The sequence below is a fragment of the Peromyscus maniculatus genome, chromosome 3 (genome assembly GCF_049852395.1).
Source record: "Peromyscus maniculatus bairdii isolate BWxNUB_F1_BW_parent chromosome 3, HU_Pman_BW_mat_3.1, whole genome shotgun sequence".
In the NCBI taxonomy this organism is placed as follows: domain Eukaryota; kingdom Metazoa; phylum Chordata; class Mammalia; order Rodentia; family Cricetidae; genus Peromyscus; species Peromyscus maniculatus.
Genome location: NC_134854.1, coordinates 28,724,378 through 28,738,061, shown reverse-complemented (window position 1 = coordinate 28,738,061; position 13,684 = coordinate 28,724,378). Strand labels below are relative to the sequence as shown.

The following is a 13,684-nucleotide window of genomic DNA, read 5'->3' as shown; positions in this document are numbered from 1 at the left end:
GGCTGACTTGGCTTTAGCCCTCACAAGTGAGATATATGTCATCAGGACATGTCGCACCAGTCTTACTCATACTCTTTCGTCCACTCTGAGATCAGTGTTTCTTGTCCCAAAATCTGAGACCTCCACCTTTCTTATTCAGAGGACAGCCTTGTTCTCTATTTCAGAGAAAATTGAATGAGGAAATATACTGTACACTCCATTACCACATCTGTCTTCACCTGTGTCTGTGTCTTCACCCTGGCTAGCTAAGGCTTTTCCATATACCAACTCTGTCTTTGCACACTCAAAGATTCAGTTCTTAGGTCTGTCTTCTGAATCACTAGTGACTCATTCTCTACCTGGATGACTCCTGTTAGTGTTAAATACACGTCTAGGTTTCCAGAGATCTTGTGCTAAATCTAGTATTCCTTCTTTCTCTCCCTCTCTCTAATTCTGTCTTATCTGTCAAAAGCCTTTGTCTCTGGCTTCTAGAAACACCTTCCTCTGGTTTTCTTTTTCCATGTCCATCTTTTTGTTTGACTTGTGCACATCACACCAACCTCTAAATATGGAACGTGCCAGAACTCAGACTTGGGTCTTCGACTGCTTCTTCGTTCTTATTACCTAGGTGATCTTAAGTTGTGCGTTTTCTTTCTGCTGATGACGGGCCCCCACTTATTGTAGCCAGACTTCTCTGTTACAGTAAAGTTGCCTTCAGGGTTTTCCTGAATTTGATGTTTGATAAATATCTCAGTCATGTATTTAAAACTGACTTCCTGAAAATTCATGAATGCTTAATAGTAGTCTGTTCTTCTTGTTGCTTAGACTTAAAAAAGAAGGGGGAAAAAGCTCATCTAGCTTGTCTTTGAATTATATTGGCTCCATCACCAACATTTATTCAGAATTTGCACTTCCACCTAGTCCAAGCCACCGTCCTCTCATATTACAGCGTTAGCCAATTACGGATTTCACTCTAGCCCTTCAGATTGTTCTCCTCACAGCAACTAGAGCAATCCTGTTAAAATGATAGTGTTTGTATCATCTCTCTGCATAGAATCATCCTGTGGTTTCTGGTCTCAGAGTTGAAGTTGTCATCTTTGCTGTTGCCTGCAAGGTCTCATATAATCTCCTCCTGTACTTACTTTATCTGCTGTAGCAACAATGGATTGTATTATTCTTGTGCTATTATAAGCATGCAGTATCGCAAAGCCTTTGTACTTTTCATTCCTTAAAATGCCTCCTGCAAGACACCTCCAAGACAAGCTTTCTTACTTTTCCCAGGTCTTATCACTCCAACTCTTACCTAAAATTTCAGACATACTACTTCACTCCACCTCATTCCCTTTCCTGCTTTATTTTGTTCTTGGCTTATAAGTATCACCCAATATAGTATCTTGTTCATTATTAGAATATAAGCCCCCATGAAAGGATCTTCCTACCTGGCATTCATGTCTGTTGAGCAAATTAATATGCAGTATATTGTTCAGCATGTTAGGAAATTAGATGATCACATTTTCCCCATGAATTTTGTTAGGGTAATTATTATTGTGGAGGTGAATCATTGTTTTCTTGAAGTTTCAGAAAATGATCAGAGCTTTGAGGTGACCATGACGGCAACCACAGAAGTGGCAGATGATGAACTTTCTGAGGGAACTGTGACACAAATTCAGGTATAGTACATCTTTGAAACTGGCTTTAGTGAGGAATATGGTTATTACATGCAGCTTAAGTAAAAAATGATATTTTACTTAGAAGACCCTATTGAGTGGATTGTATCTAACCAAAGCAGTGAAAGATTTCTACAACAAAAGACTTAAGATGTGGGAAAAGGAAATCATAAAAGAAACTAGACAGTAGAAATAGTCCATGTTTCTGGGTTGGCAAAATTAATACTGTGAAAGTGGCTATACTACCAGAATCAATTCATAGAATTAATGCAATACTTATCCAACTTCTGATGTCATATTTCACAGGGTTATTAAAAAAAAACAGCAATACAAGAATTCATATGGAACTCCAAATGTCATGAATAGACTGACAATCCTAAGGAGGAGGAACATTACTGGAGTCATTACAGTAGCAGACCTCAAATTACTCTATGCAGCCATAATCATAAAGACAGCCTGGTGCTGACATGAGAATAGACAGGTAGACCAGTGGAATAGAATAGAGGACCTAGAAAAATAGCAAAGCTATGTCCACTTAATTTTTAACAAGGATGCTAAAAGCATACTTTGGAAAAAAGATAAACTACGCTGGTAAACCTCTACCTGCAAAAGAATGAAATTCTGTTCTTATCTTTTACCTATACAAACATCTATTCAAAAAGACCTGAAACATCTAGAAAAAGAAAACATAGTAGATACTCTTGAAGATACTGTGGTAGTCAAGAATTTTTTACTAGAACACCATTAGCACAGGAACCAGCCCCAAGCATCAACAGAAAATAAACAGAAACTACATGAACTACAATCATCAGAGCAAGCAGCCCACAGAATGGTAGAAAGTTGATGTATACCCAGAGAACTCCATTCCAAACCATAGAGACACTTGCACCCCATATTTATTGCTGCTTTACTCATTATAACAAAGAATTAGGATCAGCCTAGTTGTCCATAAACAGTCCAAATTTAAAGACTACATAATCTCACTTTATGTTCATTCAGCACGATAAAAATAACTTTTTATGCAATTGGATTTGCATATTGTCAAGGTTTTTGGTTGGTTGGTTTTTGGTTTTGTTTTGGGGTTCTTTTTTGGTTTTGGTTTTTGTCTTTTTTGGTTTGGTTTGGTTTGGGTTGGGTTTTGTTTTTTGTGTGGCCATGGCTGTCCTGAAACTAGCTTTGTAGACCAAGCTAGCCTCAAACTCACAAAGAATTTATTAAAAAAAGAAATAGCACACTAAGTAAAACCTGGGTAGTTTTAAAATTTCTGTATAAAATAGTGTAAATAGGGCAAAATGCTATAGAGCTTACTGTGCACACATTGAGTATATGTTATTAACCTTCAGTCTCTTCCTGTACTTAATGAATGTTGTTATTGACAGTGTTGAAAGTTATTGTTACCACTTATTTATTCATTTGGTAGTCATTTAGAATAACTTAATAATTTTAACTACTAAGAAAGTTTGAGCCATATTATATTAACTGCCCAAGAAAGCAATTAATCCATATAGCAGACATTTTTCTGAAATTCATAGACTGGGTTCTGTTAAGTTTAAGTTTAAGTTTACAGTTAAGCTTTTAGAGGGGGCAGATTTAACTGTTTTGTGGAAATGATGATTTTAAATGATTAAATGTAAGAGTTTTAATTTTGTGTTCTTTTCTGAGATAGGGTAACACTCCATAGCCTAGGCTGACCTCAAACTAGGAGAAGCTCTCTTCCTTCAGTCTTTCACATAATGGAATTATTAAAACTGGGCATTATATGTGCTTGGGTCTTTTGGTAGGTCTTTAATTAATGCATAATATGTATGTCAAATTGTAATGAATTGTGATTGCCTTAGATGACATCTAGTCTGTCTCAGTTCTTGGCTTTATGAAAATTTCGTTTGTTTTTAAAAAGTCTAAATGTATGACACAAGTTTGAGCTGTTAAGACTTTTTACACTTGTTCCAGTAGTTTGTCAAGTGTGTGTGTGTGTTTACATATTTATTTGTATGTGTATCCATGTGTGCACATGTACATGAAGCATTACTCTACTTATCCTTTATCAATAAAAATTCAGGAATCAGATACTGGGGTAAGAGCATACATGAAAGATGAGAAAAGCAAAGTCTTCCCTGCCTGCTCCATTCCTTCTTCCTAACAGAAAGCCAGGTCCCTTTCTGCCCTGCCTTACTACTTCCTGTTCTATCTGTCCTCAGTCTTTCAAAACCTGTGTGGTCAATTTTGGTCAGCTAGTTGCTAACTCCGCCCTCTCACTCCAAGCAAGCTTTATTTGTTAGAACAAGATCAGAATACCACACAACATTTCCCCCTTTTTGTCTGGAAAAAAAAAAGAATGGAAGATTTTAACTAGCATAGTAAACCCATATACAATATATACAATAACTATATACAGATATATACAGGTAAGGATTGCATTTAATATGTCCAGTCCATTTGTACTTGACAAATTCAGAGAAAATACTCCATTATCTATCCTATTTTGGTGAGTTCATAGTGTTGTACCAAATTCACTTTTCATCCTAACTTGTATTACCAACCCAAAACTATCTTTTTATGTCTTTCAACCTTACATACTTTATACCTTTTTTGTGAGTTTCTTTTCTGAGTCTAGTAACAAAGAAAGCTATAACTATCTAGTCTCCAATTCCATCGCACATCTGAGAAGGATATAATATTACCTGAGTAAACAAGAAGTACAGAGTAAACAACTTCAAAACTAAGAAATGACAGAGACAGTTAGCTGCCTGGACAGTCACCCAAGGTTCCTCTGCAACATTGTGGCATCCATCTTTTGTCTGCAAGTTAGAATATCTGACAGACTTTTCTGTGAAGCAGGAATTTTGAATGACTGTCCCGCCTTGTTTTGGCAAAATTCTGCAAACACTTTTGTGTCCTGTTTGGCCAGTTTGGACAGCATACTGTCAGCAGTCAAGGCAAGGGCACTTTCTTGCCCAGTGGCTATTTTTTTCCACAAAGAAAGTAAACTTTGTATGGAGTTTCTTTGATGCCCATCAATCTTCTCTGAAGTAAGATTGGTGCTGCCAGGAGCAGATATGTTTCATTGTCATGAAAAAAACAAAAAACAAAAAACAAAAAACCCTTATGTTATTAAAACATCTTAAATGCCATATTCTGTAGCTCTCTGAAGTATTTGAAGACCACCTGTCTATCTAAAATATATCTGTGTTTGATGTGGAAAACATATCTAACATGACTACCAGTTTGATTGTAGTAAGTGACTTACTACAGATCTTCATTTTTTTATTATCCTAAATAGTTTGTAATAATAATTTTCAAGGACTAGAAATTTACATTACATTGTTAAATAAGCTTTATAGGTCAGTACCTTAAATGAATCGAAACATAGGTACAGTAGATTCTAACAAAAATAACCTTAAATTTGGATCAGTATACAAAGATATCTTAAACAAGAGTAGAAACATATCCAGTATAACAAAAATAATCTCAAATATATAAAATATATATAAAAATCCATACCAATGTAAAATATTTAAGAGTAGTAGTTGCTTTTTGGTTTAAAAGTAGATTCAATAATCTACCCTTTAATTCTGTTTGTATTTCCCCCCTTTTTCTTTTTAAAGCAAGATCCCTGAATCTAATCTCCCTTGTTCAGCTTTTTCCCTCACCATTATTAATAACAACTTGTAACCAACGCCCCCCCCCCCCAAAATGATAGCAAATATCCATAACCCACAGAATGACCAAATCCGCCCACCCCACCTCTTAGGAATGTGGGCATCATGTTCTTAAAATTACTTCCTGTTGTCTGGGGCTGATGGCATCTTTAGTGGACCCTGAAAAAATTGGGATAATTGTCAAGTCCTGGGAAAGCTGGCTGTGTCATTTGTTGTCCAGTCTTTGTGTAATGGAAAGTGCAGGGCTTATCTCATCTGGGCTAGAGTACTCTGTGAGGCTAGACCACCTCAGTTAGCTGCCTTGAAATTGTTCTGAGCAGTTTGTAGTTCAAAGCTGGTCTTTGGGTGGTGTTTGTCATCTTAGTGGTATTACCACAATCCAGGTGGAATCATCGTTGTAGGGTCGCATCCTCCATTTGGAGATTTCAAAGGTTACTGTTAGGCATGGTCATGGTTCACGGCAGAAAATTTAAACATTTTAAAAATCATGTGCAGCAGATCTCAAAGAGATTAAAAGATCACAATTTGTTATGTACATCCTGAGAACAAAACTTAATTCCTAGACTCAAAACTGAAATCATGTACATGAAGCTAGATGAAGCCTTTTTTCTAGAATTAGTTAGTACTCTAAATATAATCATTAATGTCATGACAAAAAGGTTGAATATATTAATCTTATAAATTTTGAGGTTTTTATACTTTAAGAAACGTTTTAAAGAGTCAGAATAAAACCAAAGAATTATGATATTAGTGGCAATAGAATAGTCCCTTAATTTTGGATTTTCCTTTAACAAGCATGCTTGGGTTTAGAGAAAGAGAGAGCCACTCTCTAACTCCAAAGCCAGATTTAATTTTAATTGAACTGGGACTACAAAAAGACCCTTTGCTTTATGTGTCTGTAGAGAACTGCAAAAACAAGCATTTGGAAAGATTTATGAAATTTTATCCTGTTGGAAATGTGATCTACTACTAGGCCAATTTACTCTTTTCTCCTGGGATGTTTTCTCTGGATGATTCGTCCCTTTTCTTCAGATGTCTCATTTGTCCAGTGGTCTTCAGATTCCTTAACTGGATGCCTTCATTCTCCTGGAAAGACAAGCCCCATCCCTAACTTTTGGGAGCTTCCCTTTTTGCAATTCTAGCTGATCAGATGAAAAGCATTTGTTAGTCTTATAAATTAGTTTAGATTGAACAGTCATGCTGTTTGATGAACTATTGCCTCTTCTAATCCAGATCTCTCTCCTGTTCAAATCTAATCTTTATCCATTTTGATGATATCCATAGTTTTTCTTCTGTAGAGACAAAAGCAAAACCTCTTCCCCAGTGTAACACATGTCCTGGCTTCCATTCTGAAGTCAACACATCTTTAAAGCATACAGGCTGATTTAATTCAGTAGTTTGTTTTTGTTTTTGTTTTCTATTATCCAGTGTCTCTCCACAGCTGTCGTTCCTTTCTCACTAGCATTTAAAATTTTTCGTTAATAAAGCACTGTGCAATCTATCTCTGCGAGTCTTAGTCACCTCTTTCTGTTTATTAAGCATAACTTTTAGAGTGCGATTAGATCTTTCTGGGACTGCTTGCCCTGTAGGATTGTGCAGTATACCTGTAATATGCTTTATGTTGTGATATGTAAAAACCTGATTCATTTTACAAGAGACATATGCTGGAGCATTGTCAGTTATAAGTTTTACAGGTATACCCATGATGATCATAACTTCTAATAAATGTGTAATTATAGAATCAGCCTTTTTAGAACTTAAAGCAGTTGTTCATTGAAATGCTGAATATGTATCTATAGTATGGTGTACATATTTTAATTTTCCAAACACTAAAATGAAACACATCATTTGTCAAATTTTATTTCTATGAGTACCCTTTGAGTTACTTTCTGCAGGTAGAGGAGTTTGGTTATGCAAAGAAAAAGTAGGACCTTTTTTTGTTTGTTTGTTTGGTTGGGTTTTTTTGTTTTGTTTTGTTTTTTGTTTTGTTTTGTTTTAACAATTTTTTTAATTTGTTGCCAAGAGATGAAAAAATCTTTTTTCAGACCCTGGTTATTAGCATGGTGCTTCTTAGGAAATTCTGAGGTTTTTTGCACATTTTCTAATAGCTGATCAATTTCATCATTATCTTGTGTTAGGCATGTATGGGATCTGATATGTGTTTTATACAAGGAATGATTTCTGTTTTTGATTACTTTTGGTAATTGAATAAATAACGAAGTTAATTCTGAATCATCTGGAATAAGGTCAACAGTCCAATATGTAAAAACAACTTTCTGCATATTGAGAGTCAGTAACTATATTAAAAGGTTCTGGAAAATCTAACAATACCATGAGAATAGCATATAATTCTAATTTTTGAACAGACTCATAAGGGCTTTGAGTCACTTTACTTAAATTTCTTGAATTATAACCTGCCTTTTCTGATTTGTTTGTATTAGTATAGGATGTAAGGGCTCTAGAAATTGGTGTTCCCTGTATAGTGTGAGAAAGGATCCAATTATTTCTCTTTATAAACTGAAGTCTCTTACTTTTGAGATGTTTGTTGTTAATCTCTCACAAAAAAATTACTCTAAGCTCTTTGCCAGTGTTCATTTTCTGTCCATAATGAGGAAATTTCAGCATTAGTAAAAGGTACCACAAGTTCTGCTGATTCTATTCCTGCTAATTGACAAAGTCTTAGTTTTCCTTTTAGAATCAATTCAGAAACCTTTTCTGTATAGTTCTTCAATGTTTTACTCTGTGTGGTCAAAATATCCATTCTAAAATATTATCTTCTCTCTGCATAAGAATTCCTATGGAAGAATGAGTAGAAGTTAAAATAGTCAGAATGCGGTCAAGCTGTGGATCCATATGAGCCATGCATCCTGTAATTTCTTTTCTAACAAAGCCAATTCTCTCTCAGCCTCAGTTGATAATTTTCTTGGACTATTTAAGTCCTTATCACTTTGTAAGGTTTAAAATAAATTACTTAGTTCTTGAGTAGTTAATCTAATTGTGGGCCATAGCTAGTTAGTATCTCCCAGCAATTTTTGAAAATCATTAAGAGTTTATAATTGATCTCTCCTGATTTGTACTTTCTGTGGTTGAATTTTTTGTAAACCTATCTTACATCCTAAATAATTGTGTCTGTTCTTGATAATACCTTTTAATATTTCTCTCAGAAGTATTATTTTGTCATTTGTTTTGGGGATTGGAGGAATATTTTCCATTTCGGGAACAAATTACATCCCCATAAATTCATTGCTGTGTTAGCCATATGTGGTTTTAATTAAAATTTAACTTTTTTTCTGTCTTTTGGCTCTATACACTTGACCCATCTTGCACTTTGCATTACCTTTGCAGTTGGAAGATTTCCTGTGTCCCACCTGGTTTGTAGCCACTCAGACCCAAGTAAACACACAGAGGTTTATGTTAATTAAAACTGCTCAGGCTTATGACTGACTAGCTCTTACACTTAAACGCAGCCCATTTCTGTTAATCTGTATGTTGTCATGTGTTCCGTGTCTTTATCTGTGTGCCATTACATGCTGCTCCTGGACAGCAGGCTGGCATCTGCTGCCTTCTTCCTTTCTCTCTTGAATTTCCCACCTGCCTCTAAGCTGCCTTGCCATAGGCCAAACGGCTTTATTTATCAACCAATCAGAGCAACACATTCACAGCATCAGAGAGACATTCCCCATCACTTCCCCTTTTCTGTCTAAACAAAAGGAAGGTTTTAACTTAAACCTACTAAAATTACATATAACAAACAGTTATCAAACAAAAATTACAGTTATAATATCGACTCTTTGTATTATGTGAAATTAAACAAAAAATTTTCTATATTTGTGAGTATAAGGTTTCATATCTAATTTATCTTTTATCATAACCAATGAAAATTATAACTAGTCTTCAACTACATCAAAAACCTCAGAAGGATATAATATTACCTAAGTAAACAGAAAGAGCATTGTAAGCATCTTCCAAAAATCTAAAATGATAGAGACAGCTGCCTGCCTGGATAGTCACCCAAAGTTCCTCTGTAACGTTGGGGCATCCATCTTCTGCCCACAGGCCTAGAGTCTCTCAGTTGCTTCTCCCTGTGTCCTGTAGAATGTCTGGCAGTTTCTTCTGCGAAACATGAACCTGAAGGACCATTTTGCCTTGCAAATTTCAGTGGTCACCTTCCAGTGGATCCTGCATGTCCAGTTTATACAACATATTATCAAGCAGACCAGGCAAGAACAGTTTCTTGCCGAAATGGCTATTTTTGCTGAGAAGAAGATAAACTCCATATGGAGTGTCTTTGATACCCATCTTTCTCTCTGAAGTGAATCAGTGCTGTCAGGAGCAGACATGTCTCATTGTCCAGAAAATCTAAGTTTATAAAACATTTTAAATCCCATATTTTGTAGGCCTTTGAAGTGTTTGAAGATTACCTACCTAGTTGAATTATGTCTATGTATACCTAGAAAAATTATAACATGAAGACTAATTATTAATCTGTATTTCTTATTCATTACAATTTAAATGAATTAAATGAGTACAACATAAACATAATACCTTAAGCAAGAGTAGAAATATATATAGTATAAAAAAATCAACTCTAAATTTGTATCAATAAACTAAAATATATACTAATGTAAACAAGTTGCTCTTTAAAAGGTTCATCAATCCATCCTTTTATCCTATCATATCTACATCCTATATTTCCATATCATATCCCCTTTCTTCTTTTAGAAAGATATTGACTATGACCAATAACAGTTTGTAACCAACAACTTAAACAAAGACAAATATCCATAATCCATTTTTGGGTGATATGGGCGTAGTTTTCTAGGCTACTTCCTGCTGATAAAGGGTACTACTGTATTCTCATGGAGATCCTGAGAAAATTAAGAATTATGATCAAGTCCTGACTGGAAGAGTCTGTGATGTATTTTTTTTGAGCCAGTTGTCTTGAAGCTGTTTGGATTTTGGATCATCTGAGTCTCTCAGGGAGTCTTCCTTGTTTGAACCATATTAGCTGGGCGGTGGTGGTGCACGCCTTTAATCCCAGCACTCAGGAGGCAGAGGCAGGTGGATCTCTGTGAGTTTGAGGCCAACCTGGGCTACAGAGTGAGTTCCAGGAAAGGCTCAAAGCTACACAGAGAAACCCTGTCTCAAGAAACAAAAACAAAAACAAAAAACAAACCATATTAGCCTGGAAGCAATCCCTAGGTTCTCATCTTTTGTGGAAACAAAAGCGAACCTCTTTTCTAAAGCATCGTATCCTTAGACATTAATTTAGAAATAGAGATACTTTTAAAATATACATATTCATTTAACTCAGAAGCTTTTATCATCAAATGTCCGTCTGCAGTTAAAAATCCCAAAGACAATATAATCCAGACTCTCTATGTGATATCCATCATTACATGGGTTATTCTTTATATCATTTTTACTGTCTCTTTAAAGACTTTATTTATTTATTTATTTATTTTTTCCCAGAGCTGAGAACTGAACCCAGGGCCCTTGCACTTGCCTAGCACTCTACCACTGAGCTAAATCCCCAACCCCAAGACTTTATTTTTTAAAACTACTTTATGTAATTGTTTATATTTTCTTCTCCCTTCCAAGCCTCTGTACATTTTTACACACACTGTAAACCATTTAAAGGCTTATTCCATCTGAATCTGCCTTATTGTGAATCGATTGCTTTAAACTGCAGTGGTCAGTCCTGAAGCAGCAGCCTTGACTGCTGACTCGGCCCATCTCAGCTTTTCAACATGGTAGAGATAATTCACCATCAGCTCTGGGAGCCATGTCGTCTGCTGACTCTGGGAGGCAGTGGGTCTGTGCTTCTGTCAAAGCAGTGTGTAGCTCAGAAACCGCTTTTTTTTTTTTTTTTTCTGTTCTCACAAAGGCTAAATCCACCATGCAGCTTAATGTGTGGCTTAGAGACACCACTGTGTATCGTGGCAGGGATCCACCATGCTGCAGGTTAAGCCTGCATGCTATGAACCCACCACTAATGCCATTTATATGTATTTTTAGCTTTGGTGTCTGATCACATGTAGCAGTTTGCCATAATACTTTTTTTCTGGTCTCGCCTGAACTTTTTGTTGTATCTATCTTTGGTCACATCCAGAGCAGTGTGGTTTTCAACAATAGGAACTAAGTCATTTTCACACCACATAGAAATCTCTAAGACGTACACCAGGAACTGCACATTATTTAATTCATCATAATTACAGATCATAATGCACTTCAGGTGTTTTTCAATAACTATAACATTTTTATTTACAAAAGCAATTAAACAACTAATTAAACAATTGAAGTTCATGGTGCTGTTTTTATATATGGTACCATGTGAAACATTTTCCTCTGCGAGGAAGGACCAAACAAAATTTACATTAGTATCTAGATTCACTCCTCTTCCCGTGGGCGGGAACAAACCATGCAGGCTCTCAGGAAAGGTTTTCTTTCCACACACTGGAATAACGTAGGTTCATGCTGCTTCGTATCCCCTGACAACTGTAGCTAGAGTTTTCCTGCCTTGCCCACAGTCAGGACAAATCTTTGTCACCCGCCAGTCCCACAGCTACTCAGACCCAACCAAGTAAACACAGAGACTTATTTTGCTTACAAACTGTATGGCCGTGGCAGGCTTCTTGCTAACTGTTCTTATAGCTTAAATTAATCCATTTCCATAAATCTATACCTTGCCACGTGGCTCGTGGATTACCGGCATTTTCACATGCTGCTTGTCCTGACGGGCGGCTGGCCGTGAGTCCTTCTGCCTTCCTGTTCTTTTATTTCTCCTCTCTGTTAGTCCCGCCTATCCTTCCTGCCTAGCCACGGCCAATCAGGTTTTATTTATTGACCAGTCAGAGCAACACATTTACCATACATACCATCCCCCAGCACAGCCAAGTGCAGACCATCTCAGACACCTGCACTCAGGCCCGTGGTCCTAATCATCCTCTATGAGGACCTGCTGGGTAAAGCCACAAGGAACCCAAGAACGGGCTCCCACAGGACATACAGAAAATCCCACAGCAGACAACCCTTTGGATGGTTCTTTATGAGGTGCTCTTCTTGCAGCCCCAGGGGAAGGGCTGGACAGATTTGTTTCTGGTTCCAGAGACCTTCATTATTGTCCTCTGTTATCCAGTCTCTCACCATTGATAGCAGAAACTGTTCATTCTTCATTTTTGCTCGTGAACTGAAGAGGTACACTTCAAATGAACTGAAAAGTCCACAGTTTATAAAGTATAGCACCACGTTTTTTGTTCATTTCATTGTTTTTTTTAGAACGGAACAACAGGACAGGAACTGATCTGCACAGTCAACGCCTTTCATGTGGGCGTTGTATTCCTTGATGCGGGTAGGGTTTTTCAATTTTTTTTCCCCCTGTTGTCAAGACAGAAGTGTCATGCATCATTGATATTATTGGGACAACCACTTGACTTTCCATGCTAGAAGACTATATTTTCCTTTTCTGGAAAATATTATGTCACCTTCCTTCATTCTTGATGTTTTCATTTTCAAATTTGGCAGTTAACCTCTAATCTTTCCTAACAGTCCCACAGACTCTGTTTTTCTGTATCAGCAATTTAGCAGTAGATGGAACATTGTAATAATTATCCTGGTAAATCCGGTGCCATGTGACAAGATAGGTTCAAGGACTAAAAGAACAGTTTCTTTCCATCAGCAGTGTGTATTTCCACGTTACAGGTATAGTCAGTGTCACTCTCACACACCGTCTGAACAAGTAAACTGTATTTTGTTATTTTTGCTGGGGTGTACATGCAAAATTTTAAACATCCTGTCCATGCTGTCATTCCCTTGTTCAAAGACAGCTGTTGCTTTGGTTTGTATATTGTTCAAAATTTATGCTGGAAATAACCCAACATAGGTTGGATCTTAAAGTCTCCCCAAGTGACTGTCCATTTTGGCATTATTGAAATGCCAGAATGTTATTGTGCAAATATGTGGTAATTAATTGTGGAAATATAGGAGTACATATCAAAGAATCTGTTGATCAATAGTTTCCCAAGGTATCTTTTCTTATTTGACCCTTAAGAATAATCAGGCCAAGGGATTTCTTGATGTCCTTCTTTGTAACCAGAGACCACTTGAGTGTTCTAGACGGTGTTTTGTGTTTCATTGCTGTGTGGTCATGATGGTTGGACAGCTCTTTGCACATCTCAAACAATTCATCACCAAAAGAGAGTCACACAGAGACAGAAATGTAATGACCCAGCTTGTAAGCAAGGTAGTGTGTCAAGTTCAGACCAACAGTTAGTCATCAGTAGCGTCCTCAGTGCTGGAACCACCTGCACTTCCTTACAGGCCTAATAATGTCACTGTTAGTAGAATTGTCTCAAGAATCATAAAAACAGTCATCCACAT

General features: G+C 36.6%; 1 protein-coding gene across 7 annotated transcripts in view; it reads left to right on the top strand.

Annotated features, from left to right (window-relative positions):
• Positions 1–13,684, top strand: part of Dmtf1 (cyclin D binding myb like transcription factor 1) — a 55,622-nt gene that overhangs the window by 19,536 nt on the left and 22,402 nt on the right. For 5 of the 7 annotated variants that reach the window (XM_076566306.1, XM_076566305.1, XM_042272709.2 and 2 more), the window contains one exon: positions 1,555–1,649. The exons of the other annotated variants lie outside the window; for them this stretch is intronic. In XM_076566306.1, the coding sequence (XP_076422421.1) occupies positions 1,587–1,649 (63 nt within the window). In that variant the 5' untranslated portion in view covers positions 1,555–1,586. The remainder of the gene's footprint in view (positions 1–1,554; positions 1,650–13,684) is intronic. 7 annotated transcript variants of the gene reach the window in all.